The 27,724-nt window shown below is 41.0% G+C and overlaps 2 protein-coding genes and 1 pseudogene across 2 annotated transcripts; all 3 read right to left on the reverse strand.

The window, feature by feature from the left end:
• Positions 1–495: 495 nt before the first annotated feature.
• On the reverse strand, positions 496–2,059 carry LOC126633265 (F-box/FBD/LRR-repeat protein At5g22700-like; annotated as a pseudogene).
• A 5,937-nt stretch (positions 2,060–7,996) lies between these two features.
• On the reverse strand, positions 7,997–11,015 carry LOC126633261 (patellin-3-like). Its single transcript, XM_050303830.1, has 4 exons — positions 9,522–11,015; positions 8,999–9,123; positions 8,765–8,915; positions 7,997–8,679 (listed from the first exon to the last, which is right to left on the reverse strand). Exons 1-4 carry the CDS (start codon positions 10,833–10,835, stop codon positions 8,422–8,424), a joined length of 1,848 nt encoding a protein of 615 aa, XP_050159787.1. The 5' UTR covers positions 10,836–11,015; the 3' UTR covers positions 7,997–8,421.
• A 5,827-nt stretch (positions 11,016–16,842) lies between these two features.
• Positions 16,843–19,537, reverse strand: LOC126631496 (protein NRT1/ PTR FAMILY 5.10-like). Its single transcript, XM_050301617.1, has 2 exons — positions 19,357–19,537; positions 16,843–17,627 (listed from the first exon to the last, which is right to left on the reverse strand). The coding sequence occupies exons 1-2, from the start codon at positions 19,535–19,537 to the stop codon at positions 16,843–16,845; spliced, it is 966 nt and encodes a 321-aa protein (XP_050157574.1).
• Positions 19,538–27,724: the final 8,187 nt, after the last annotated feature.

The raw sequence follows: 27,724 nt of genomic DNA on the forward strand, positions 1-27,724 counted from the left end.
AATCATTTTGCACAATTTCCTTCTTCTTTTTTTTAATGGGTTTTCAAGGGATGAGTCTTACGGACTTGGCTACAATACATTCATGTACCGAGTACAATTTCCTATTATCAGTCATATATATGTTGTAATGACATTGGACGACCATATCTGACTGTTAACTGGTGATATAAACAACCACATATGGAAGTTTTACGAGTTGAATCATGAATTCCAAGCCAACATAATACTAACTCTTTATCAAACAAAGCAATAAAAGAAAAAACTCAATTAAGGGATCCATAACAATTAAAAAGAAGACAATGAAAATCTTTATTGGACTGGGATGGAGTTCTCATTCTAATAGACACCCTTCTCATGAATGAATCATTGTCATTAGATGACGATTATGATTAAGTCACGTCAACATCTTATATTGAAAAGAAAACCATGTCTCAAACGAATTTGTTGTTGACAATCTATTGATAGTTTAAAGCAGGTGCAGTTAAAAAGGAAAAACTAGAGGCATACAAATTCAACAGTCAAAGGCACTAGTTCTTCAAGGTGTTGCATAGCGTGCTCTCTTGCTTGGGCTTCCTCAATGGGAAAATCGTCCCGAAAAATTGCTCTATCCAAAGACCAATGATGGAAGACCGGATCAGCAATAATTTTCTCCAAGCCAGCCATATTCTCTATTAGGAACTTCACATATTGAGTGACACAAGGTTGAGGACGGTACCCTATTATTTCTACCACCTTGAGGTAATTATTCTGGGAGGGGCATTTGTCAGGTATATCTAATTTTTCTACTTCTCCTACGTTACGCCATCTCGCACTTTGCCATCTCGGCCTTGCTTCAACACAAGTCTCTCCAAGTAAGGACACGCCTTCATGGAAGAAGCTAACCAACAGAGACTCCGGTAATGCCGTGGAACAAATTCTAACTTCAATTGTCTGAGACTTGTTAAGGTAGGAAACGTACGATTCTGAAGGTAGAGATTCTCACAGTAGACAGCTCCATTGGTCTCCAATTCGAGAATCTCTAGTTGAGATAGACAGCAAGAAAGTTCGTCAAAAGGAAGCGTTAAGGGGGGTATGAGACGATGACCGTAACCCCTTTCTACTGGACAAACGGACATGGATATGTCAACAAGCCAGGTTTATAGAACCACCACGATAATAGAACGAAACAAGGTTCACATCATGAATCTCAATGCTTTTGAGTTCAAGACAAGATTCAATAGCGAGATACTTCAAGGCAACCTTGGGCCGACAACTCTTAGATCAACCAAATTGTTGGTAGTGCAACTCACAGATATGCGCTCGAGAACGGGACAATTGGATATCAAGTACTCAAGCATTTCTTGAGTCACAGAAACCTTGCAGAGGCTAAAAACTTTGAGAGATTCAAATCCAATACTGTATCGACTTGGATTTTCAGGATGCGAGTGCTCGAGCTTCGAGGTACACACTTGTCCAAGACCTAATAGTTTCTCTGGGAATGTATAGTAGTATTCCATCTCAGACCACTCTCTTATTCATTGCAAGTTCAATCCATTCATCAATGGAGCTTGTGAAAATATCATCTAACTCAAAGCAAGCTCTCTGAATCGAAAGATGGTTGTGCCTTCATGTTGATCCATCACACTATTTACCCAATCGACGTAGCTACGGGCTTGTTTTTTTCTTTGTTTTGGTGAGAATGTATGGAGCCGGAGACAAGGGTTAGCATTGAATCCCGAATCAAAGACGAGATTCATATTGGACGCCCACACATAGCGCCATCGCCGAGAAAGGATACTAGTAGATGTTGCTTCCTTTAGCGGGAGAAGAGACAACATACTAACAAGAAGTTCATCTGGCAACAAACTGATTCTGTCCAACGAGTTGTAATCACCCTCATTTCCCCCTTTCCTTCCCAATTAGTAGTTTTTTTTCCTGTCTTGTGGCCGACGTCTCCTTCCCAAGTTGTACACATACCTCTTCTTGAACTGGACAAATTGAGAGGTTGGGCGAATTCTCTTCTTCATTATATTTATTTATCTCACGGTACGGCAGATGTGTTGAGAGCATGTGACAGCGGTTGGAGGTTTATGGTTGATCTCACAATTACCTGAATTCTAACCAAATTTCAGGATTTGTTCAAACAAGGAGAACATATATGATGGAGTTTTGTAAACCCTAATTCTAATATATGTATGTACGCATGTTTGTATGTATGTATGTATGTATATTGTTGATCTACAAAGACAATCATGCAAGGAGAAGGAAACTCAATCATGCATACAAGGAGAAGGAAACTCGATCATACAAGGAAAAGGAAAACAAATATTATATCTACGTGCATCGAAGAGTTCATATTGGATTGGGACGGAGTTCTTATTCTAAGATGATTGTTTGATTCGCATAGCTTCTTAATGTGGTCGGAATTGGTACTAGAACAAAAAAAGTCTACCAGAACTGAAATATTTAATAAAAATAATTTTGAGGACGCATTATAATCAAAATAAGAGAGAATGCAAGAGCGCAAGAATGGTTACCTCAATGGAGTAATTCTACTGTTCGTGCAGTGTTAAGTGGTTGGAAAGTGTGTTGAATTTATTATTAAGTCTTTGTCGCAGCAAGGCTGCAATATCTTTGGGGGATGGCCGATGATGAAGAGGAGATGATTAGGGGATATTTTTTTTTTTGAACAACCGATATTATCTACGTTATGGGGATGGTGGAATGGGTTAAGCCTCACAATGTGCTAGCAATAATGTGATTCAATTTCACCTTGGGCGAAAATTGAATTTAAGACCTCTTACTTACTAGTAAAGAGGAACACCATTAGACCGTAGTACTAAGTTGTAAGGTTTTTCTTTTTAATGAGGATTTTAGATTTTTTTTTCTCTCTCTTGGTTAAGGGGCTTTTAGATTTCGATGACTCGTTCCACTACTATGTTAGTGGTGCCCTCATTTATCATCCGGTTTTTGTCACTAATAGTTCATGAGATTGAGCAAACTCATCATTTTAGTCTCTCATTTTCAAAATCAATCAATGTCGTCCCTGACATTCATTATCGCATATCAATTTGGTCATTTTGTTACATTCACTTTCAAAATCAATCAATGTCGTCGCTGACAATCACTACCGCACATCAATGTGTGACCCACAAATCCCATAAAATGGTGACACATGGATTACACAAAAGAAGGGTTTTTATCGCAAATGGTCTCTAACATTGATCAAACTCCTCATTTTAGTCCTTGAGTTTCAAAAATAGATAAATTTGGTTTCTAACTTTCATTACCGCACATCAATTTAGTCATTCCGTTAAAATTTCGTCAATATTTTTTGTTAGTGTGTTGATATGATCTCACTAATCCAATCATATGACACCACGTGGATTAACTATAAGAATACAAATCTAATGGCCTAGAACTTGTGTCAAAAATGTGGTGCCATTGATCTACACCCCTATATAATACTATTATATTATATATTATACATATTATTCTGGTAGGATAGGACAAATACAAATCGAGGACCCCAATAACCATATCAAAGACCAAACTTATGGTTATTGGGGGGTGCTTTGGCCGAAGATCCTCTGATGTCAAAGTTAGAATTTGAGGGAAAAGTGTTTAGAGAAATTTTGAGAATTTTGTGGATGGTTTTTTGGGTGCGATTCATAATTTGTTAGCTAATTAATAAATTAATTGAGTAATAAATCAATTAATTAGCTAATTAATATAATTTGAAATGAATGATTTGGAAGTTACCTTGTGAAGAAGATTTGATGAGGATGGATGAAATATGTTTTGAATAATTACCTATTTTGAGCACTTTTGATCTTGATTGAGTCATGATTGTCCACTACTCGCGTGTAGAAGTTTCGGTATTCCTCGAGGGTAATTTTGTCCTTTTTACCCTAGAATCCATGGGTCGGCTCCATATTTTTCTCGATTATTTTTTGCTTCATAGATAGGATTTTTATCACCTGTAAAAGTAGGGATAAAAACATTTAAAAATAGTTACAAGAGAACATAGTAGTTGTAGTATAAACGACTCAAGCAAAATAGTTCTTCACATAGATTGAATGAATAATTTGTGTCAAAATCAAATCTTCAGGTTGATATTGAGCTCTTCACAACATAAGTTGGTCGGCTCGTAATAAAATTTCGCAACCTTAGACACATTTTAATGAGAGAGCATAAAAGAAAAAAAAAAAAACAAGCACTAACACAAATTTGAAACATGATACTTATAGTCACATAAACGTCATTTTCTCTTATCACACTTGCAGTTTCAAGAAAAAAAGATGATGAGAAGACATAATATCAATGTGTTAAAAAAAACATTCAAATTGAAGAAACTAAATTTAAACTTAGAAGAAGAAAAACGTAAACATAATTCCTTAAAAAGCAAAATTTCTAACAGAATATAACAGTTCAAGCGGATTTCTTGAGTAGTATTTAGTAAAAGGTGTCGAGAGAAAATTTACTAGTTACTTTCGAGCTTTACAAACCCCAACTATATCTATAGCTAGCAACTGATGACAAAAAGAAGAAACTTGATTAAAACATATTAGGCTCAAACTACGTGAAAAATTTAAACGAGTCAAATTATCAGCAACAAAATAATTAACCTTAAAAGCAAATATTTTGAGAAGTTATAAGGAACCTATATGTGACGGCCCTTCAAACACCAATATCATATGCCACGTAATATAGTAGGCGGAGTACCTAGTAATTGATGATAAGTTTAAAAAGCAATAATGAATGATACATGCTTAATTAATTAATTAATTAAGGTGGTGGAGAAAATGATTACAAACCAAACGTGGTGAGGGTCCCAGCCCCAGGGAAGGAATCAAACATCTATGGATTAAGCTGAAGATCATCACCAAGAGAGATGTCAAATATACAATATAGACATATAACAGTAATAAATAACGTATCATTTACTTTAATCGAGATATCAAAGCTGACATAGTAAAGAAAGCTAAACTAACATGGATAAAGAGATGTCAAATTTGAAGCTGCCTTCAAATATGGTTTTAGCTATTTTCAAATACATTCCACTTGCCTTACCTTAAATCCTAACATATTTATATATAAAATAAAATAATAAAAAAACCAACTCCCCAACTTTTATTCTTTTTGCTTTAAAAAAACATAAATAAAATAATAAATTTTAGCATATCGTTTGAAGAAAAATATTGACAATAAATTAAATTATCAAATCAACTATCAAATTGAAATTTTATGTTCTGAATTTGAAACTCATTTGGTGATCCTCTAAAGACCTTGGCTTTGCTTTCGTGCAAAAGTGATTGATTACTGCCTAAATTACTACCGACTCTCACCCTCTCACAATTTTTTCTTTTTAAAGTAAACTAAAATTTATATCTTTTGACAAAAAAAAAAGTAAACAAAAATGTATAAACAAGCAAGTCGTAAATTATCTTGGTAATTAGGATTTTTTTTTTGGGTGTTTAAACCGTTCTTCTCTTCACTTAGTGTAAATTAATGATATCACTTGATATCCTGTGTACTAAAAAGAAAAAGTTCATAAACCAATGACGGAAAGTTATCATAAATGTTAACAACATTCGCAAGCCTTGTTCCCATGCATACACCATGTATGAATGGAGAGCTAAGTGCAATCGTTGGGGTCATTTAATACTACAGTTTAATAATATTTTTCTTCACTTGTAAGTAAAAAATTTTAAGTCCGATTCTCGCACAAAGACGAAGTTAAACTATATTATTATGAAAAACCCATTGTAAATTTTAACATATTCTCTCATCCCTTAATGTAAATATTATCGTCTGTAAAATTAAAAAAATGCAATCGCTGGTCCTCCTCCTAGTGCCTCGATCTACCTACCTTTTTCCTTTCCCTTTCTTTCTCAATGGTATCTAATCTGCCGCTACAATATGTTTATAGGGTCAAAATTGGAGGACTCGTGTCCTTTTTACACATCTTTTGACATACTTTTTTATAGTTCTCATTTTGTAGGTTTTTTTTTTTTTTTTTTTTGTAAGAATTCGAATTGTTATATTTAAATTTGTCATTCATAGATTATCTTTACAAAAATTTATACAAATTCACAATTATTAAGACATCATTATAGTGAAAAAAAAGAGAGTCAACGAATACGATTCTACAACGAAACGCTAAAAAAATGATTACCATTTATTTAATGATCATATGATTTCAATTTTTGGTAACTTTTAGTAGAAAAAACTTTTGAAAAAGACTTAAAATTAGAGAATTGTTATTGACACAATAAAACTCTTATTTTGCACTTCAAACTTTATGTAATTAAAAAAAATACATTTATAAAGAGAATATAATATTTTTTTAAAGTACTAATTACAGTTTTCAAAAAATAAATAGTTAAAATTTTAAAATATATTATGAAGTGTACCTTAAAAAATATATTAAATTGTGTCAGAAAAAATGTGTGTGTGACCTATATATGCGCGCGCAATTTTCGCATTAGTAATAAAGGACCGCGACATTAGTATACAATTGTTGACGAACAAAATAGTCCAAGTCACTCCTACCTATAATTCGATTTGTTTGGTACCAAGATGTTTTTATTTACCTCGAAAACGCTGCCCAATAGATCAACAAAGTGGTCCTAAGTTCTAACTCCTATTTACTTATTTTTGTTTTGTAGTAGAATGGTTAAATAACGATGATTTTTTTTTTTTGTTATTGACCAAACTGTTATTAGTATTTTAAAATAGTTATCAAAACAAAACATTGTAAAATAAAGCTTCTAAATTTATGTTCATTGGTCTCAAAATATCAAAAAATCGTATAAAATACATTATATATGTCGTATGCGGGAAGGGAGTTTGGGAATGCAAAAAAATGTTGTCTTTTCCATGTCTGGTAAGTTCAGGTTCGGAAAATGATTTTGAGTATTTTTTGGTCTCTTGGGGAAACCAAAAAATACTATCGATTACTATCTTTTTATGACAAATATGGTCTCATTGATAATTTAAAATGACCATTATATCCTTCAAAAATGGTATTTCCTATTGTTGCCTAACATAAGAAAGTAATTTTGCATTTTCTTCTGAAGAAAAAAAACATGAGAAATCATTCCCATAAATTCCTTTTTGCGCACCAAATGCAACCTTAGTCCTTTCTCATTTCTTTCATCCAATATACTCATGGGAGGAGAAAAGGTTTGCTGCCAAGTTTAGCATAAGTAATGATGCATTTGCACGCACTTGATGAGATTTTTATATGCAAATGGGTTGATCGGATCCTTTTCCTAGGGATATGGGAGATTCCGTGATCATGATGGTTCATCATAAATCATGCAGTCAATTTTTATTAGGTATTATTTATATTTAATTTTAAATTTTAAATTTCAAATGATTTCTGACCGCACGATATTCGATGAACGATCATTATCACAGAATTTTCCAGATCTCCAAGAAAATGATCCAACGAGGATCCTTTTAATTCCTTTAAAACACGAATCACAAAGTCGAAAAAGTTGGATAAGGGTTTAGGGACGGTCATTATCACGGGATTTCCCAAATCTCCAAGAAAATGATCTAACGAGAATCCTTTTAATTCCCTTAAAACACGAATCACAAAGTCGAAAAAGTTGGATTTCAAATAAGATGAACAATCATTATCACAGAATTTCCCTGATCTCCAAAAAAATGATCTCCAAAAAAATGATCCAACGAGGATCCTTTTAATTCCCTTAAAACACGAATCACAAAGTCGAAAAGGTTGGATTTCAAATAAATTGAAGAGTATAAATTATTATTAAAATTGGCACACATACACTCTCTCTCTCTATGCAAAAAAAACCCTAAACCCTTAATCCAACCATCATATAATTATAGATAAACATAATCTTTAAAAAAGTATCTAAAATCAATCAGTTTGAATCGTTGAAAACATTATAAAGTGAGCTTCACAAATATACAGACGACAGTGGCAAGGACCAGCACTGAACAGATAAAAAATAAAGAGAAGGGAGGGGAAGGGACCAAATTTACACAGAATCTATAATTTTACAGCCACATCACAGCAGACATAACTATGTACTGTCAAATGTTTCCCCCATCACAGCAGACAGCACATCAAAGATTCATCATCCATCATCTTCCACTAATGTTTACAATCCAAAAACTAAAATTACCACAAACCCCATTCACTAAAACAAATATGAATAAAAATTAAACATATAAATACCTTCAGGCACATACAATGCAAGAACAAAAACAAATATCAACCAGAAGAAGAAGAAAAAATAAATGAACCCTGTATTTAAACATCCGACGAGTCGTTTATTCTGCTGCAGATGAATGTGTTTCTATTTGTTGATTGGAAATGTTGAGAGCGAAGCAGCGAGACACCGGTGAAACGGAGAGAGAGCATGAATTAAGGCATAGAGTTGAATGTGTTTGTTCGCTGAATCAGATTTCGGAGGGCTTGGTCTTGGACCTGTAGAGGAGCTTCTTCTTCTTGGAGCTTTGGTTATCGATGGTGAGCACAACCTTGCCCGCCTCGCCAATCTTGTAGGTGTTTGAGATCACCGGCTCATCCGCTGCTCCAACCTTCCTTGTCTTCTGCAAGATTATGGTGTAGCTGTCCTCTGCGCTGGGCACGAATTCAGCTCCATAGCTCACTTCCCACCCTACCACTCTCACTTCCCACACCAAGACCTCCCCACACTGCACGAATACACAAACTTTTACAATTAATACAAACAAATTTACATACAATTACAAACAGTAATTACTAATTAGGACAACATACCTCAGACACAGGGATTTCAACGGTGTGCTTGGACGCTGGCTTGACGGTAACCTCAGTGACAGGGTCCGATGTGGTGAATTCGTGCTCACCTTCAACACCTTCCTTGCTTAGCCCACCATACTTGACTGGCACATGCTCTGGGCCTATATATCTGCGTAATCATGTTTTCTCTAATTTAGAAATATTAATTACTAATTAGAGACAAATGAACTGAAAAGGAATGAATTAATTTACTTGAAAAGGGTTTCAGCAGACTTGGAAGGACCAGCAAATACAAACTTGCTCTTGGTCCTCTGGGTCAGGAAGGGGCTGATCATCCTATTAAAAGCAAGATACCACCATGGCACATTGATGAACACCTTCACAAAATCAAACCCACAAAATTCGAGTTCAATTCACTTAATCATTAATCACATAAAATATGAAAAATAAATGAACATGTTTTTTTAGTGTTTTAAACTTTTAATCTCAACCCTGATATCAAATCCGATTAACCAGATTAACCAGGTGAACAAGAGAGTGAGTACATGTATATAGATGAAACAAATGAATTACTCCGTCACCAGGTGACCAAAGAATGCATGTGTCACTCAATTTTGGATTTGATATAAAATATGAAAAATAAATAAACATGCTTTTAGTGTTTTACACTATGAATCTGAACTCCTGATATCAAATCTGATTGACCAGGTGAAGAAGACGAGACAATGAATATAGATGAAACAAATGAATTACTACAAGTAAATAAGTAAAGTACCTGTTTGGCTACAAACTCAGGGTAGTTATCCTGAAGCAGCTGAAGGGCCTGGTTGGTGACCTGGTTGTGCTCCCTGTTGAAAAACCCAGGAAAGTTCTTGAGATCATTGACCTGAACGATGGTCGAAATCCCGGTCGGATTGAAGTCGAACTTTCTGATGCTCTTCTCCAAGAACTGGATCCTCCACTTGATGAACTTGGAACGCTTCTCTTCGTCCGTAAAAGTATTCTGGTACAACTCCTTGTTCTGGAACTCCCCGAACACGTTGTAGCACACAGGGTGGCCTTCCTTGTCGACCCCATGAGTGAACACCACCTTGTCCCAGTGGCTTCCCAGATCTTCCTCCAGCAGCCCTTCGATGCCCCACTCCTTCCTCCACCGCACGGTGTTCTTGATCATGGAGAACGCCTCCTTCACCTTGAAATCCCTCGCCCTCAGGAACTTCAACAGAACCACGTCGCTCCTTTCGTCTCCCAGAAGCGGAATTCCCCATATGTCCACCTCCTCCGGTGCTACAGGTGGCTCAGCTGGGGCCTCAGCTTCTGCTTTGGTCTCCTCCGCAGCTGCAGCAGCGGGAGCGGCCTCTGTAGCAGCCACCTCGGTCTCTTTAGCTGAGGCTGCCTCCGCCTCTGCAGCCGGAGCAGGGACTACTGCGACGATCGTCTCTTCAATCGCCTCCACAGTCTTGGCGCCGTCATCATCAACAGTCTCTGTAATTTTCTCCACCACAGTCTCCGTCACAACCACCGTCTCTTCCTCTACTTCTGGTTTTTTTTCCTCTTTGGCTTCTTCTACTGCTTCTGCTTTTGCTTCTTCTTTGGCTTCAGTAACGGACGCGGAGGCTTCTTCCGTTTTGGGTTCTTCTTCAGCTTTGGGTGGTACTTCTTCAGTTTTCCCCTCCTCCGTTTTCTCCTCAGCCGCCGCCGCCACAGGCTTCTCCTCCTCCTTGGTGGGCGGCGGGGCAGTGAACTCGTGCTTGTTAAGAGCCTCCTGGATGAGTTGTTTCAGCTCGTCAAGAGCCTTCTTCTGCGGCTCAGGAAGCTCCCCGACAACGTAGCTCTCCTCCTTGAAGGAAACCGACTGAGCGATGACTTTCTTATCCTCGTCAGCCTTGGGGGCAGCTTTGTCCTCCACCTCCTCAGTCGTCGTCACAGCCGGCTTCTCTGCCTCGGCCTCCGGCTCTGGAACCGGAACCGCTTCTTTCTCGGTCACAGCCTTGTCCGCAGGCGGGGCATCAGCCACCACGACAACTTCCTCGCTGGGTGGTGCTTCTGGCGCAGCTGCAGCCTCCGGCTTCTGGTGTTCCTCAGCCATATCAAATAATTAATTATCTAGAGAGAGAGAGAGAGAGAGAGAGAGAGAGAGAGTTTGAGAGAGGAGAGAGATGGGAGGGGGATTAAGAAGGGGGAGGGGGAAGCGGAAGTTGAGGGTGTTGAGGGGGGAAGAGGAGAGACTGGGGAGAGGGGTTGGATGGATGGTTGTTGATGTTGGTGGTGTTGTCTATGGAAAGAACCAGTCTGTCAGACCGGTTCGCCAGCTAGTACACCACTTTGTTCTGTGGGGCCCACCCCTCTCCTTGTAAGTTTTCCAACTGTTGTTTCCTAAGATATCCAGTCCAATGTACTTTGCCCCAAATTTGTCTAATTGTCGATCTTTCTTCTTCTCATATATCACTGTCAACCCTGACCACTTGTTCATTTTTATACTTTTCTCTTCTCATTAAAGTTATTTTATTTGGTGTAATAAGTTCAAATTTATTAAATTATTACGGGCTGATTCAGTAGTAGTTGGGAACGAATTTTAAATCTGTATTTAATACAACATGTTTTGATGTTGATTTTTAACATTAGTGAATCATACAATGGTAGTTAAAAAAAAAACTTAAATGCTTTTGTAAGTCTTATTGGTTTTCGAAATAGTGAATTGACGTAACGAAGCTACTAAGTAAGTCTCTTTTTAAGAAAATACAAATAAAATAAAAGTTGGGAAATTCTATTGCACTTTATGTTATATCTCCTAAGGACAATCATCTAAGATTATTAAGAATCGGTTGTGACACAGTTTAATGATATTTATTTTTGTATTTAAAAATAAAAAAGTACTACATCCGACTTTTATGAGCATTAATAATTTTGAAAACTTTAATCTTGGTTAGATCATTATGTTTTTAGGCTATGTCTACCTCCCTGTTGTATTTAAAAATTTCAATAAAAATAATCGTGATAAAAAAATTGATTTAAAATAAAATAAATTTCCATTATTTATGCTTTAAATCCAATAGGACCTGAGGTCGATGGCACTGCAATTTGTTCAATATATATGAATTATTATTTGATTTTTTTTAGAGGTCACCTTACTTACCTATATAAATAGATAAATATTTTCTTTGTAAATTTATTATTATTATTATGAAGATGGAGAGTTCAAAACTATTACAATAATTTAGTAAAGCAAAGAATTTTGAACCGAGGACTTATGAGTATAAGTAAATAAATATTAAATGTGTGCATACATATTATTTAAAAAAAATATATAACATAATCTTTTAAGTGATAGAACATTCTAATTTCTACCATCACACCAAAGACTTCAACCCTTCCCCTTCCATTTAGTTGAACAAAAGTGAAAGAAAAACTTTATCTTTCACTATCCTAAATGGACAAAGTTATCTTACGTTTAATCTATATAGGTTGCCGTTTCTTTTTCTTTTTCTTTTTCTTTTTCTTTTTGCTTACAATTTTTAGTAAAGAAAAGCTTTTATTTCAGTCATATGAGAAATTTTCGAGTTTGAACATTAGTTTGTCATTACGTTACATAGTATTACTAAATCACGTGCATACAATTAGCATATTAGTACTCCACATAATAATATAATAGCCCGTTTTTTCTCAAAATAAAAAGTTGTGTACCACTATTTAATCATGGGGACGGAACTGTGACGCTACTTTTTTTAAACAACTTTTGACATATGTTTTTATGGGTCTCAGGTTGTAATTTTTTTTCCATGATGGAAACAGTTTATCTTTTAGGTCTTTCCCAAAGATCGTGTCTACAAAAATATATATGATTGTGAAGGGTTTAGGGTTTCTTTGTAGAACTGTATTCGTCAATTTCCTTTACTACAAATAAATGTCTAAATGTTTCGGATTTGTTTAATTTTTTGCAATGACGGTCTATGAATGATATTATAAACCATAAGACGATTTGAATCGTTAAAATACATTATGAACTGGATCCCACAAAAACATGTATAAAAAATTGCATAAAGAAAATGGTTTTATACAACTGCCCCCATTAATTATTACAAAAATGTGAGATCAAAGCTTATTGATTTTAAATTAAAAACATAACACCATGGATCCGTCCCCTTTAATCATTACAAAAATGTGAGATTAAAGCTGATTGATTTTAAATTAAAAACATGATAGGATTGTGAATTCTGATAAAAATGAACAAGCAAGGGCTGCTTTTTCTTTCCGTTTTAATTCTCTTTTGTTGGTGAATGCACATGCAATGCAAGGATGAAGCCCTTTAATCCTCAATTTGTGGAGAAAGTTGGTAGAGTCGCGATTAATTGATTCAAGGGCCCTTTTTTTATATATTTTTTAAAAAAAATTTATCGTAAACATTAACCCAAATAAGAGAAATGTTAAGAGGGCTATCTCAAAACTGAGACTTTCATGAATTTTTTATCACCTTATGTTTTGATACAATATTTTATAATATTAACACGAAAATTAACTTTAAACTGTAAGAAAATAAAAAAATCCATAAATAATCTTACTTTTAAGAGAATTCACTTATCATTTCTCTCCAAATAAAGAGATAAGATGATTGGAGGTATGGTTGTCACGAAATGATTCATTTGTCAATTCATCTCCTCCCACAATTTTCTTTCTCTTTCCCTTGAAAATTTTAATGATTTCACAAATTAAATAGTTCCCAAAAGCCGTCGGATTTTTCAAAACAATGGGCCGCGCACACAACCCACACAAAAAGTCACATGAAATGAAATTTCAGAAGCCGCTAAGCACGTTTTATGAGATGTGTTATCAACATTTTCAAAACATCATTATACTCCTCTCTTACCTGACAATGACTTACATAAAACGAGTTTACTATAATTGAGAGGTAGATTTGAATATTGTAGATAGCGAGTCTGATGTTAGTTTATTTGTTACTTTTTAAGTTTGAATCTCGTGAATAATTATACAACAAAATTGATATTTTTGCCATCATTTGTATTATCTCTCTAATAAACATATGACTCGCATGTGTTGGTGGGCTCTGCTAGATAAATAATACTGATGATGATACAAATAGATGATAAGTGTTGCATTACTCATTATACACTATCAGGTGTAAGTTTTTTATTTTTTTTTTCACATATTATTACATTATTAAATTAAAATGTCACGTGTCGATAAATCTTTTTTCATTTGTATAATTAACAGATCTCATCTTCCTCTTTTTTAAATAAAGATACAATGTAAGGTGTAGGTTGCTCATCTCCTTTCCGGCCTCTCTAATTCCATGGTAAAAAACAAGAAACAGAAATATCCCTCTTCCTCCTCTTCAAAGATTTTATTCCCTACAGAATATGATAAGCATAGATGACAAAGCTGTCAAGAAAGATAAACACCTCGGAACCTTCAGACAAAGGCAACACCGTGGTCCTCTCAGTACACGTGTTATGTTGTTAGTAGGCATTGATATCCAACAGAATTCTCTCGGATACTTTTGGTGAGGATCTTATAGATCTGTGAATCTTATCCGTTAATTGTAAATTGTACGATTAATTTTTGTCAAATACTGTTTATGTTTAATTTTAAATAAAAATATTTAAAATAAATTATGACCACACAATGTACGATGACCGAACAGAATTAACAGATCTCTGAAATTCTTACAAAGAGAATCGGATGAAAATCCGGATTCCGTTGATATAACAGAACAGGCTGTCATAGGATCAAGAATAATGTATTGTAAATTTTGTGTGGGTTTTTTTTTAAATTTTTAAATTTATTAGAAAATAATAAATATGGAAGGAAACCTTGAGAACATCGATCGAGCCGCCTGCAACGGATATACGTTGTGACGCCATCTGCCAGCGGCAGTGCCAGTCTTGTCATTTTGGGGGCGTGGCGGGACCCCCCCCTGTCTATCAGTTTTGCTTCTAAAAGCAAGCGAAAGCTGTTGGCTGGTTGTTTTTTGCTGTCCCTTTCTTTGCTTTTGAATTTTAAAATCTTAACTTTTCTTTATTTCTGTTTGTCAACAAAAGAATTTTAAATTTGTTTTTTAGGTTTAGCTTGCTTTTGGAAAAAACATTTTAGTTGTGACGGGAACACAAGTAATACATCACATATTTTAATATAAATGATGAATTTTTTTTATTTTTTTGAATTATTAACTTTTTAGCACGCATATTCCATCATTTATATAATGACAAGTGGTGTATCACCCCGTGTATTGGTCACATTGAAAAATCTCTCGTTTTTGGAAGATCAAATCTCCTGCACAGAAAATGAATGTGGATTCTCTGAGGCCTCAATCAATAATTGATACGTGTTAAGTTTTTGAAAACAAGCTAAGAAAAGTTGTTTTTGTAAGCACGTGTCAGGTATTGATTGGGGGCCACAGAGAAGCCACATTCATTTTGTGTGTAAAAGATTTAATTTCTGATTTATGTATGGAGATTAACTTTACTTTGAGATGCTAAAACCTCTCACTAGAAAAACAATTATTAGGGATTACAATACACGGGAATAAGTTGGTATCGAACGCGCTATTCACGTAATTCGAATATAAAATCTCTTATTAACAAGTGAATAAAAATATCATTAGATAACGGTGCAATCTATTTCTTGTTAACTTAGCTTCAATCACTTGGAACTTGGAATTAGGTCACCCAAACAAAACTAAAAGTGCAAGTTAAGTACCTCAAATAGTTAATGGCTTAGGAATTACAGGGTGTGGGAGAATAAGTTGTTATCGAACGCGTTCTTCACGTAATTCAAATGTAAAATCTCGCTATCAGCGATGCAATCTATTTCTTATTAACTTTGTTTCAACCACTTGGAATTTAGAATTAGGTCACCCAAACATAACTAAACTGCGAGTTATGTAACTCAGGCTAAATAGTTGATGGCTTTGGGATTTTGACCCTGTCTCCATTCTAGACTTGATTGGGCTTCAATCATTAAATCCATGTGCCACTCTGCAAAAGATGATGTGGATTTAGTCCAAGTAAACCGCGTAAGGATTATTTATGCTCGTCACTCTTAAGAGATGATGATGTTTATTATTTTAATTATCATAATTGGATGAATTTAAATTTTGAGATCTGTGTAATAGATAAACATAAATTTTAAATTTAAACTTATCCAATGATAATAAGTAGGGTCGTGGTATTACCACCAATGTGATGAGCAGAAATAAGAGTGTCGAACTAATCAATTTTTAAAAAAAATGGAGGGTCTCCATGAGTAAAACGTTGGGTCTATATGGTTAATATGAGGATTCGTAAAAAATGATGGGTCTATACTAATGTAAGTCTCAGGGCCGGCTCTGGGTATTGAGGGGCCTGTGCAAAACTTAGATGGAGGTCCTTCATTTTTTTTAATGTTATATTTCTTTATTATTATTTTTTTTTAAATTTTTTTCATCTATAAAACTAAAATATTACAAGTTACTGCAATAAAAATAAGTTGTTTGATCAACCAGGTGTTTTTCCTTATCTCTTGTTTACAAATTTGCAAAAGCTTAAAATATAACAAAACAATATCACTGGGATTTAAACCCAGCACATGGGCTATAAGAAAGAAGAGCTAAACCGCTTGTGCTATAACCACATATAAGATTGTCTTTTGTATCTAATTATTTTATATGCATCTGTATACATGTAATGAAAATTTAGAGGCCCTTCCGAATTGGGGGCCCTGTGCGGTGGCACATGTTGCACACCCTTAAGGCCGGCTCTGGTACTAAGTCTCCTTGGGACTTTGATGTCTCACGATCTAATTACAACGCGTTTTTTTTAATAAAGATACGACTTTAGTTCTTGATAGTGATGTTTGAGTTCACGTAGATTTTTGAACTATCCTATGTAATATAGCATCTTATTCAACCAAAAAAAAAAAAAAACTAATGCAATGCAACTCTATCCCTAGACTCCTCCATCTGGAATGAATTATACACAATAAATTTACAATCATACAGATTCACATTTCAGATTTACTACCGACGGCCGTGATGGGTCGAACATTGTATTCAAATTATAAGTGTATACTCCTCGGAATTTTGCTAAGAACTACGACAGAACTTACAGGGCTTGGGATTTGTAACTGTACGATTTTGCAAAGTAGAGGTAGATAAGCAATTGTACCACACTGATTCCACCAAGTAGCCAATAGAAGTAATCAAGATGTGCACGGTTAAGATTATTCGAAAACCAGCTACTTTCGCCTTCTAAACTGGTTACGTCATCAATGGCGGAAATAAGAAAGCTACTTAGGAAGCTTCCCACGCCGAAGATGCTGAGATAGAGGGCGAGTCCTACACTTCTCAGTTCATTTGGCACCTGATCGTAAAAAAACTCTTGCAGACCGACCATCGTGAAAAAATCAGCCAGTCCGGCCAACAAGTACTGAGGAACCAACCACCAGACGCTCATTGGAACTGTGGCACTTGGTGTATCAAGCAGGCCATAGTCTTTGGCAGTTTTGAGCCTTTTCATCTCAACTAGAGCTGCAATTACCATGGAAATAATAGATATGAACATCCCAGTTCCAATTCTTTGCAGCATTGTAATTCCAGAGGGTTTCCTGGTGTAAGCTCTAGCAGTTGGAACAAAAATGCGATCATAAATGAGAACGAAGATGACGATGGTAATGCTGATGAAAGTCTGTAGTGAAGCGGCCGGTATATCAAAGCCAGACACAATTGTTCTGTCCATGGTGGCACCTTGCTTGGTGAAGAAAGTGGAGTTCTGTGCAAACACAACAGCATATGCCAAGCATGTAACCCATATTGGAAAAAGCCTAAGAACAGCCTTTGCTTCTTCAACGTCAACGATGGTACACACCCTTCTGTTTTCCTTCAAATCATCTGGTGCAAGCAACGCTTTATTGAGGAACGTGTCAGTAAATCTGTTGACCCTAAAAACTACAAAGCCTACGTGGCGCGCAGGCCGAGTAATTAATGAGCTAACTACGTCCTTCGGTGAATGCGGGGCGTGCCAACTCGTCGGCCGAGGAGTAAATTTGTTGATGTTGCATTGGGTGCGCGGCTGACTTCTGCGTCTTGCGATTGCGGCCGAGAAAGGAACACGTCTCGGCCTCTTGGGCTCTCGAACCTGAAGACAAGGTTACTATTCTTACGAAGTTCAATATCAAATTCGGCTTTCAATATGCCGAACGTAATAACGTGTAACACCTCACTTTGCCGAGAAGGCTGATGAGATGACCTCGACCAATAAGGGTTCAGAAACCCTTCTCGACCGAGACTTGGATAGGTAATCAACCGTTCTCGCCGCAGTGCTGTTGATGCCAACGGAAGATACTGCGAGACCGATTGATTTTACGGTGACAGAGCTATCTATGCCGACTTAAGATATCACCGGTTGCTTCCACAGTGCTGTTGATGCCAACGGAAGATGTGTCAGCGAAAAAGGAAAAAGAAAAATCACAAGTTGTGAGAATTTGCGCAGGGCAATTTTGTATTGATTTGCAGGGGTCTTCCTTAATGCACAGCTTCCCCTATTTATAGCGCTGGTCCTCGAGCCCGAGTTACAATCCTATTCGGACTAGGTTTCCCTCCCTGGATCAACATCACCTCGACCAATCCTATCTCCACTAGGACTACGAATCTAGTCCTTAACTGAGCCGGATTCACTTTCTGGATTACTGATCCCATCGAGAGTCCCTATTGTACTAGGACTCGGCTTGCGTTCTGATTTAACCGACCTAGGCTTGGAAGCCCATGAGCTGAACGATCCATGGCCCTTTCGCCGCACGGCCTCTCGGGCCGAGAGTGATCCTACCCTCGGCCCAAACTATTATTTTGGGCCCAAACATTGCCCCCTCGCTTCTGAGGTCCTCGGCCTGAATTCTTTGGCCGAGTTTCGGCCTTGAAGAAGCGAATCTACCACTCAGAACCCTAATGCCCGAGTTCCAAGGCGCATTTATTGAACATGATTGCACGATCTTGATCCTGCTAACCAAACTCGCCACGTGGCGTCCTCCAACACGGCCAACCCTAATGATGACGTCTAAGGCGTGCGGCTGCCTGAATCGTCAACTTAACCACTACCTCAATTCGCGAGCCACTATCTCAATCCGTGAGTCCACCTGTCGTCGTGCAAGCGTCGAAACGTCTTCCGCCATTAATTTCGCCGTCACACGCGATCGTGCGCTCCCAAAACCTGAAACCTTCGGTCTTCTCAACTGCATTTCCCAAATGTTCATCATGATCAACGATTCCTTCGGTCGATTTTGCCCTTTGTTTTGAATTTCGAACGATTGCTCTTCCCTCCACAACTCTATAAATACCGAAATTCTCTCATTTGCACTTTACGCTCTCAAAATTTTCTGAAATCTCTTGCCCTTCTTCTCCAGCACATTTCTTTTTCCAGGTATTCGTCTTCAAATCCCCCAACCCAGAAAACCTTTTACGCCGTGCTTCCTTCCTATAATGGCGTCTTTCATCTCCAAGCTTTCCAGGGAATGTGAACAGCACCAGAAAATCCTTGATCGGAGCTCGATAAAAAACATACGGTTTGAAAGTGACATGAGCACTGTCCACCAAATCTTGGGTCCTCTCTTCAAGGCTACAATACCGTCGACCATTACTGGCCTTCTCCAGGAGCACTGCCTAACACCCTTGTTCCAAGGGTTTGAATGGTTGAGATGGGATGCGGCGAAACCCCAAGGCTCCTGGCCCTCGACGACCATAACCTGGGCAACCTGGGTCGTTCGAATGGAACGGCTCTTCGGCGAGTAATGGAGAGCCCTCGGCATTTACGACGCCATCCTTCTCTCGTCAATGGATGTCATTCTTGACAAGGAGCTTCTCCTAGCCGCCTTGTGCTTCTGGTGGTCGGCCACCAACACCCTGGTTCTTCCTCTTGGTCCCATCGGTCCCACCATCCTTGATGTCACCGCCATTCTGGGGACTTCGGCAACCGGGATCCCTATCGACGCGGCCCTCTCTGGGCACCCGTCGAATATTGATCTGAAGACACTTTTCGATCGACGAGCCTTCGAGACCTTGAACCGTGACGGTCAAATCCCGTCAAAAGAAGACATTCAGAAGCTCCACAAGAACTTCTTTAATTACAACACCCTCTATCTTCACTTCGCCGGCCGAGGAGAAGAGGACCTGCGAGAGGGAGAGCATGAAGCCTTCATCTTCTATTGGTACAACAAATACATTTGTTGTACCAAGTCGAACAAGTGTTTGGTCGAGAATATGCCGGTAGCCGAAGCCCTGGCTAGTGGTCACGTCCTGGCACTGAGTTCCAACATTCTCGCCCATCTCTTCCGTTGCCTGGCCGATGCGACCCTCCACAAGGTCGACCCATACCAGAATGGTCCCCTCTGGGTCTTCCAGCTCTGGTTACAAGTGTACTTCGCCTCCTTTCGGCCGGCCATAGCTGACTTCTCGCCAACGGAGGCTCTTGGACCTCAGCTGGCCTTCCGACCGACACCTCCTCACCAAGCTGAAAAGGTATTTCGGTACCTCTTCGCTCTTGATGATCTCTCCAACGACGAATTCTTGATATGTCGTCGTCGGGACTATCCTTCCTCCATCAGACTACCTACCTCTGTGTGGGGCGCGGAGGAGGATGCCGAGCTTCGTCAGACTTGGGGGTCGTTTGTGCTCGCTCGCGACCTCCCTCTCGGCTGCGATGGGAAACGATCAGGTTGGGAAGTGTACCATCCGAACTTCCTTGCCCGACAGCTCGACTATCTTCAGGGCTGCCCTGTTCCCCTTCTCTCCTCCCGAACAGTCCTAAGCCGTGGACGTGAACCTCGTTCCTCGGAGAAGGAATGTAAAACTGCCGCGAGGGAGTTCCAAGAGTACTGCCAAAAATTCCGCCTTTGACCGGCCACCCCAGAAACCCTTTGCACCGACACCTTCGGTGAATGGTGGGAAAATTACACCCAGGAGTTCTTTGGTGCTCCGGTCGAAGAGGTGCTGAACAAACTCTTCGGTGACCGACCGAAGAAGGCCTCGGCCCCCCAATCTCAAGGTAATTGTTTATTTCTCCTCTTTTCTTTCAACTCTGCATACTGATTTGCCTTGCTGAATTGCTTTTATCTTCTCAGGTAGTCGGCCTTCAAGAAAAGCGGATGCAGTTGCCGCTACTACGGCCGAGAAAAAATCGGTCGTGGCCAAGAAGGACAAAACTGCTGGTCGGGCCGTGCTGATCAAACGGCCTCGCCCAAAGGCCGAGCCGGCTGTTGAGTCTCCCTCACCTGCCAAGTGGGTAAAAAAACTGGAGAAGAAAGGTGCACGAGAGATCCACGTCATCTCCAGTCATACTACGGGGACGACGACTCCCAATGCTTCCCCTTCTCCCGCCGCCGGCCATTCCTTGGTCGAGAAACCGCCAGCTTCGGTCGCAGAGATAGTTCAAGCGCGGCCTGTCTCTGGGGCCGGCACACCAGTCGTGCCTCCCTCCGTCGAGGAGGCACCTGTCCCACAGAAGGCGGTTTCTGCGACCGAGGGCACCTCCCCCAAAAATCCAAAGCCCTCGGTCTTCGTTCTGGAAGAGAGTGAGGGGAGCGACGAGGTCTCGCTGGCACATCGTCCTCATACTCGCCGACAACCTCCTCCAGTGTCCGAGATGGCGGTTCAAGCCGGCCCCTCCACGGCCGATCGTGGCAAGCGTCCGGTCGAGGAACCAACGGCGGTGTCCGAACCCCTTGCTCCTTCTCAGGACCAGGGTGTTCCTTCCTTAGAAGCAGCTGTCCCTGTCGGCCCCTCCACAGCCGACCGTGACAAACGACCAGTCGAGGAACCCGAGGCAACGGCGAAATCGCCCGTTCATCCTCAAGACCAGGGCTTCCACATTCCTCCGCAAGAGGCTACTTCGGCCTTCGTAAGTATCTTCCATCGTCTTTCCTTGATTGCTTTTCTGCTTTAGAATTCTAAACGAGGAAAATACTAAATGTCAGGTGCCTGTACATTCTTTTCACCGACAATTCTACGCGCCGAAGGGCGTTATCTATATTTCTTGGCCGCCTCAGTGGCCATCAAACGTAGATAACCTCCATCGGCCGCGTGAACTGAGAAGCAATCTGAGACACTGGGCTCGGCCATTGAGTTCTTTAGGTTCGAGCAACGATCCTGGGGACATGGCCGAGGTCTCCTCTCGGCAGGTTACAAAAAACGAAACCTTCTTGCTATTCTTGCCATGACTTATTCGGAACTTAACCTGATTTGTGTGTGCAGGCTTCGTGGGAGGTCGAATTTAAAGCTCTTTTATCCAGCACCCCTGGAGGGGCTGGTCCTTCGGCCGCCGCAACCGAAATTGCTGATTTAACTGCTCTGACCCGGCTGCAAGAAGTCCTATCACTTTCGGCGTTGCAAGTTCTTGAGCGCAAAGGTTTTGATCTGCTGGGAGAATGTCTAAACGACCTTGGAGCCGATGGTCAGCTGAGCGGCGAGGTTGTCGTTCAGGCGTCAACTGCCTTGGAGCGGGTTCGAGAAACATTCAATGTTTCTGAAAATGCTTTGAGGGCCGAACAAGACCTGCAGGCTGCCCTGGTCGTTCAAGATGCTCTTCGTCCCAAGGTTGACGCTTTGAAGGCTAAAGGGGAAGTTTTGGCCGACCTCGACCGTCAAATGGCCGAACTATCAAAACGAAGATCGGTCATTGCTTCCGATCTTGCTAGGGACTTCGAGTCGGGCGGCAAGGCTTGCTTAACCGAGTATAAGACGAATGCAAAACGGGTCGAGCAGTTGAAGCTGGAGAAGAAGAACCGGCAGGCCCAGGTCATCATGGGCGAAGTACGGTGGTTGGAGCTGAAAGCCCTGCTCGGCACTCTTCTACCCTCTTCACCTTGAATGTATTTGATTGTAAACCGTCCGACCTACTCATTTTGTAAATGCTTATCAATCTCAATGGACCTGTTTTCTATTCCCGCATTTCCCATGTGACTGGATAATATTTCTTTAAAAACTTTCCATTAATTGGTAATCTGTGGACTACACCGGTCCGGTCTTTAAGATGATACGCCCCTTTGCCGTTTACTTTATGCACAACGAATGGCCCTTCCCAATTCGGCGACCACTTGCCAAGCCTAGGATCTTTTAGTCCTACGGGCAACACCGTTTGCCACACTAATTCACCCTCGCCGAATGTTTTCTGTCGCACCTTTTGATTATAGGCTCGCTCGGCAATCCGTTTTTGTGCCACCAGTAAGTTATAGGCGTCAAGTCGTGCTTCTTCCAAATCTTCGAGTTCCTGCCTCATGGACTGACTATAGTCGGCGCTAAACAAACTACTTTGTTCGATTAATCGCAACGAATTTATGCTTAACTCGACTGGTAACATTGCATCGTGTCCGTAGGTCAATGCATACGGGGTTGTCGCAGTCGCCGATCGGGGCGATGTTCGATATGCCCATAATGCCTCGTTCAACTTCAAATGCCACATGCCAGGCCTTTCTTTTATCATTTTTTCAAGGATGCCGATCAACACTTTATTACTTGCTTCGGCCTGCCCATTCGCCTGTGGATAATACGGTGTAGACTGTTCGAGCCGAATTTTCAAATTTGCCGTATACTCTTTAAACCTCTCGGCTGTGAAGATTGTTCCATTGTCAATTATGATCGTTTCTGGTACGCCAAATCTGGTTACGATGTGTTCCTCCACGAAATCGCAAACTTCTTTAGATGTTAGTTTGGCATATGACTTCGCTTCGACCCACTTGGTAAAGTAATCGGTTGCGACTATTACCCATGCGTGCTTAGTGGCTCCAGAAAACGGCGTGATTTTGCCGATTACGTCCATGGCCCATCCTCTAAACGGCCATGGCTTTATGACCGAATGCAAAGATTCGGCCGGGACCCTTTGTATAGGCCCGTGGATTTGGCATTGTACACATCCTCGTGCAAACTCGATACAATCCTTTAGTATCCTTGGCCAAAAATAGCCGTGTCGTCGAAGTAGCCATCGCATTTTCCGTCCGGATTGATGAGCTCCGCATATCCCTTCATGGACTTCTGTAATCGCCCGAGCACTCTCTTGGGGGCCGAGGCATAGCAATAACAAACCATCTTCGCCTTTTCGGTATAACTCGTTCTGATACATGACATAGTTCGTGGCGTGAACTCTCGTCTTGCGATCATGTTTACCATTGGGATTGTCGAGGTACTGCATAATGGGCCTTCTCCAATCATCTGGTATTGCCTCGACGGCACAAACGTCCACATGGTCATCTCTATCTAACAACGAAGGTAAGGACATGACTCTTGTACGTATCACGTTGTCGCGCTGGAGGACTTGTTGGTTAACCAAGGCCGGGTATAGCTGTCGCAACACGGGTATTTCTTGGCCTAACTTGCCCCCCAAGAGTTGCGCGCCGGAGGCAATTTGAGCCAATTCGTCTGCGTCGGTATTAAGACTCCGGGAAATATGTTTAAATGTAATACCGTCGAAGGACTCGGCCAAATAGCTGGCGATCATGTGGTAAGGCGCCAGGGCACAACTCATGCAACGAAAAGAACCATTGAGTTGGTTAATCACAAGTTCGGAGTCGCCGAGGACGAGGGCGCGGGTTGCCCGCAGGTCATGAAGAATTCCAAGGCTGACGATTAGGGCTTCGTATTCGGCCTGATTGTTGGTGCATTCGAAATCCAACTTAAGCGAAAATAACCAGCGATCGTGGTTTGGGGATTGAATGACAATTCCCACGCCCGCCGAAGATGACGTACTGGAGCCGTCAAAGTACATCGTCCAGTGGTTGTCGCGCGTCTGAACCATGCCGATTTCAACGTCGTTGCCCCCAAAACCGTATGGGGAGGGATGTTGAGCAAGGAAATCAGCCAGTGCCTGGCCCTTGACAGCTTTCTGGGCTACGTACTGCAAGCTAAATTCGGACAGTGCCATGGTCCATTTCCCAATGCGGCCCTTTACGATTGGTCGGGTGAGCATGTAGCGGATGACGTCGGTCTGAGCAATGACTTGGGTAACTGATGGGAGCATATAATGCCGAAGCTTGGAAGCGGCGAAAAACACGGCCAGGCATAGCTTCTCGACAGCCGGATAATTGGTCTCCGGTTGACTGAGATTGCGGCTGAGATAAAAAATAGCCTGCTCTCGTCCGGCGTCGTTATCTTGCGCAAGGAGGCAGCCGATGGACTCTTCGACCGTCGAGATATAGAGCTTAAGAGGCTTACCGCGCCGAGGAGGAACCAGGACAGGTGGGTTCGTGAGGGAGACTTTGATTTGCGTAAACGTCGCCTGATGCTCGTTGTTCCACACAAATTTATCTGAATCCTTGAGTTTCAAAAGCGTGGAGAACGCTTTCATCTTACCTGCTGAGTTGGTAATAAATCGACGGAGGAAATTGATCTGTCCGAGTAAGGACTGGAGTTGTCTCTTCGTCGTTGGGGGTGGGGCATTGAGGATTGCGCGGGCCTTATTCTCATCGACTTCAATCCCACGGTGATGCACGAGGAAGCCAAGAAAATTCCTGGCCGATACGCCGAAGGCACACTTGGCAGGATTCATCTTGAGGTTGTGCCGACGCATGCGGAGGAAAGCCTGTCGGAGATCGTCCAGATGTGTCTGTCGGCGTTTAGATTTGATGACAACATCGTCGATGTAAACTTCGACGATGGTTCCAATTAAATCATGGAAGATGGTATTCATCGCCCGTTGGTATGTGGCGCCGGCATTCTTGAGGCCGAATGGCATAACAACCCATTCGTAAGTGCCGAGTGCCCCCGGGCAACGGAAAGCAGTTTTGTGCACATCGGCTTCGGCAATGAATATTTGGTTGTACCCGGCGTGTCCATCCATAAAGGATAAGATTGCATGATTTGCCGCAGCATCGATTAACAGGTCTGAGATCGGCATTGGATACGCATCTTTGGGAGTTGCCAGATTCAGATTTCTGAAATCGATACAGATGCGTAGTGCACCACTTTTCTTTAAAACAGGCACGATATTTGCCAACCATTCAACATATCGAGCTGTCCGAATGAACCCGGTTGTCAAAAGCCGAACCAATTCGTCCTTGATGCCGAGTTGCACTTCGGTCGAGAATCGACGAGGTGGCTGACGGAAAGGTTTACATCCGGGCTTAATACGTAATTCATGCTCGACCAGAGTACGCTCTAAGCCGGGCATTTCATGATAGCTCCAAGCAAAACAATCCTTGAACTCCGTAAGCAAGGCATGAAACTCGTCATTCATTTGTTGGGGAAGTAACGCACTAATAAACAAAGGCCGTGGGTCATCGGCCGTCCCAACATTAATCTCTTCCAAGGGGTCCTTAACTTGGGGCCGATGATCTTCGAGTTCGGCCGGGGCAGCTTGAATTTTATCAAGAGACAAGACAGGACCATTATCTCCTTCAGCAAGGAACTCGACGAGGTTAACTCCCGAATTTGGTTGTTTAGATATAGTATACCAATGGGCCAGCAGTCGTTCCATAGTAGATGAAACCGTGGCCCTACGTGTTTCCCGATCGGTGTCAAACATCAGCTTCGGGGAGGAAATTGGCTAATCCGAGTCTCGCCGAATCCTGCTGGACAGTCTCGGCGCCAACCTCGATAGCTTTCTGAACCGAAATCCAAGTTGGTCGTCCTTCTTCATTGAAGCCTTGCAATGTAATGTAGCCGACGTGGTCATCATAGTACCGTGCTTGGATCATGTTAGCTTCGAAGGGCTGGCTATCGGCCGGGTGAACAGTGACCGAGTTGCCGTCCCAAAATACAAGCACTTGATACAATGATGAAGGAATACAGTTGGTTTGATGAATCCAGTCTCGATCGAGCAGTGCATTATACTCGGTTTTGGAATCAACCACAAAAAAGACGGTCATGTGAGTACGACCAACAATGTTTACAGTTAACGGAAGTACATCTTTGGTTTGGGATTTGTCGCCGACGAAACTACTCATTGTGATCCCTGACGGAATAAGTTCGTTATTCGAGCGACGTAAGGCCTTCATGATGTTCAGAGGCATGATATTGACGGTAGCTCCACAGTCGACGAAAACTTTAGAAACTGGATACCCCTCGATATGGGCCGTCACATACAAAGGCTTTAAATGGTGAAGTTTGGCCGATGATGAACGAGGAAACAATTCGGCCAAAGCCGCCTTTAGACTATCATCTTTTGTTGTTGACTCAACCTCAACAGCAGATACAAAATCAACATGGCCGGCTTCTTCGGCGACTACGTCACCATCGAGGAAATTCGGTTGGGTCGTGCTTGACTGAAAATCGACGAGTAACACATGGACCATACTGATTTCCATGTTATCCAGGACTGACGGGCCCATCGGGTTAGGACCCTCCTCACTAGCTTCATCTCTGGTCTGGTCGACAACCGCGGACTCTGTTGTTGTCAAGGTTGGACAACGAGACTCTTCTGTTCCTTCTTCGATGGTTTGATCCTGCGGTGCTGCTTCTTGTTGGTTCTGCGTACCTACCTCATGTGAGGTTGAGATCAACAATGTGCTCGGGGTAAGGACCTGCTCCTGGTAGTGTAGCCGGGCATCCCTAGTGTCGAGATAAGCATCCAGACGCGCAACACGTGCTATTTCATCGGTCGTAAGGCCGAAGAGCGAAACAGCCGAGAATACTTCGAAGTGATATCGTAAATATTGAAGGTCCTCCATTGAGAAAGGAAGGTCGGCTGCATCAATATCAGTGTATGGGTCGACTTCAAATCCAAGGACACGAGCTTCTCGTATGTGCTGGAACCTTGCTTTCAGCCCTGGGTCTAAGGTTTTCTGGATGATTCGCTCGGCATCAGGACAAGTCAGGACTAGATCAATGGTGTCCTGGCACGCCTTTGGCAAGCCATACAAATCATTGGCCGAATGTTTCTTATGGAATTCTCGCATGTACTCCAAAGCCTCCCCAAGGAACGGGGGGTGCAAATTCCGTCGGATCTTGATCAAAGGTCCTTGTATAGCTGGCGGGGCTAATTTGCTTTCGGCCTCTTGCCTGAAACGTTC

Source organism: Malus sylvestris, chromosome 8, assembly GCF_916048215.2.
Source record: "Malus sylvestris chromosome 8, drMalSylv7.2, whole genome shotgun sequence".
In the NCBI taxonomy this organism is placed as follows: Eukaryota; Viridiplantae; Streptophyta; class Magnoliopsida; order Rosales; family Rosaceae; genus Malus; species Malus sylvestris.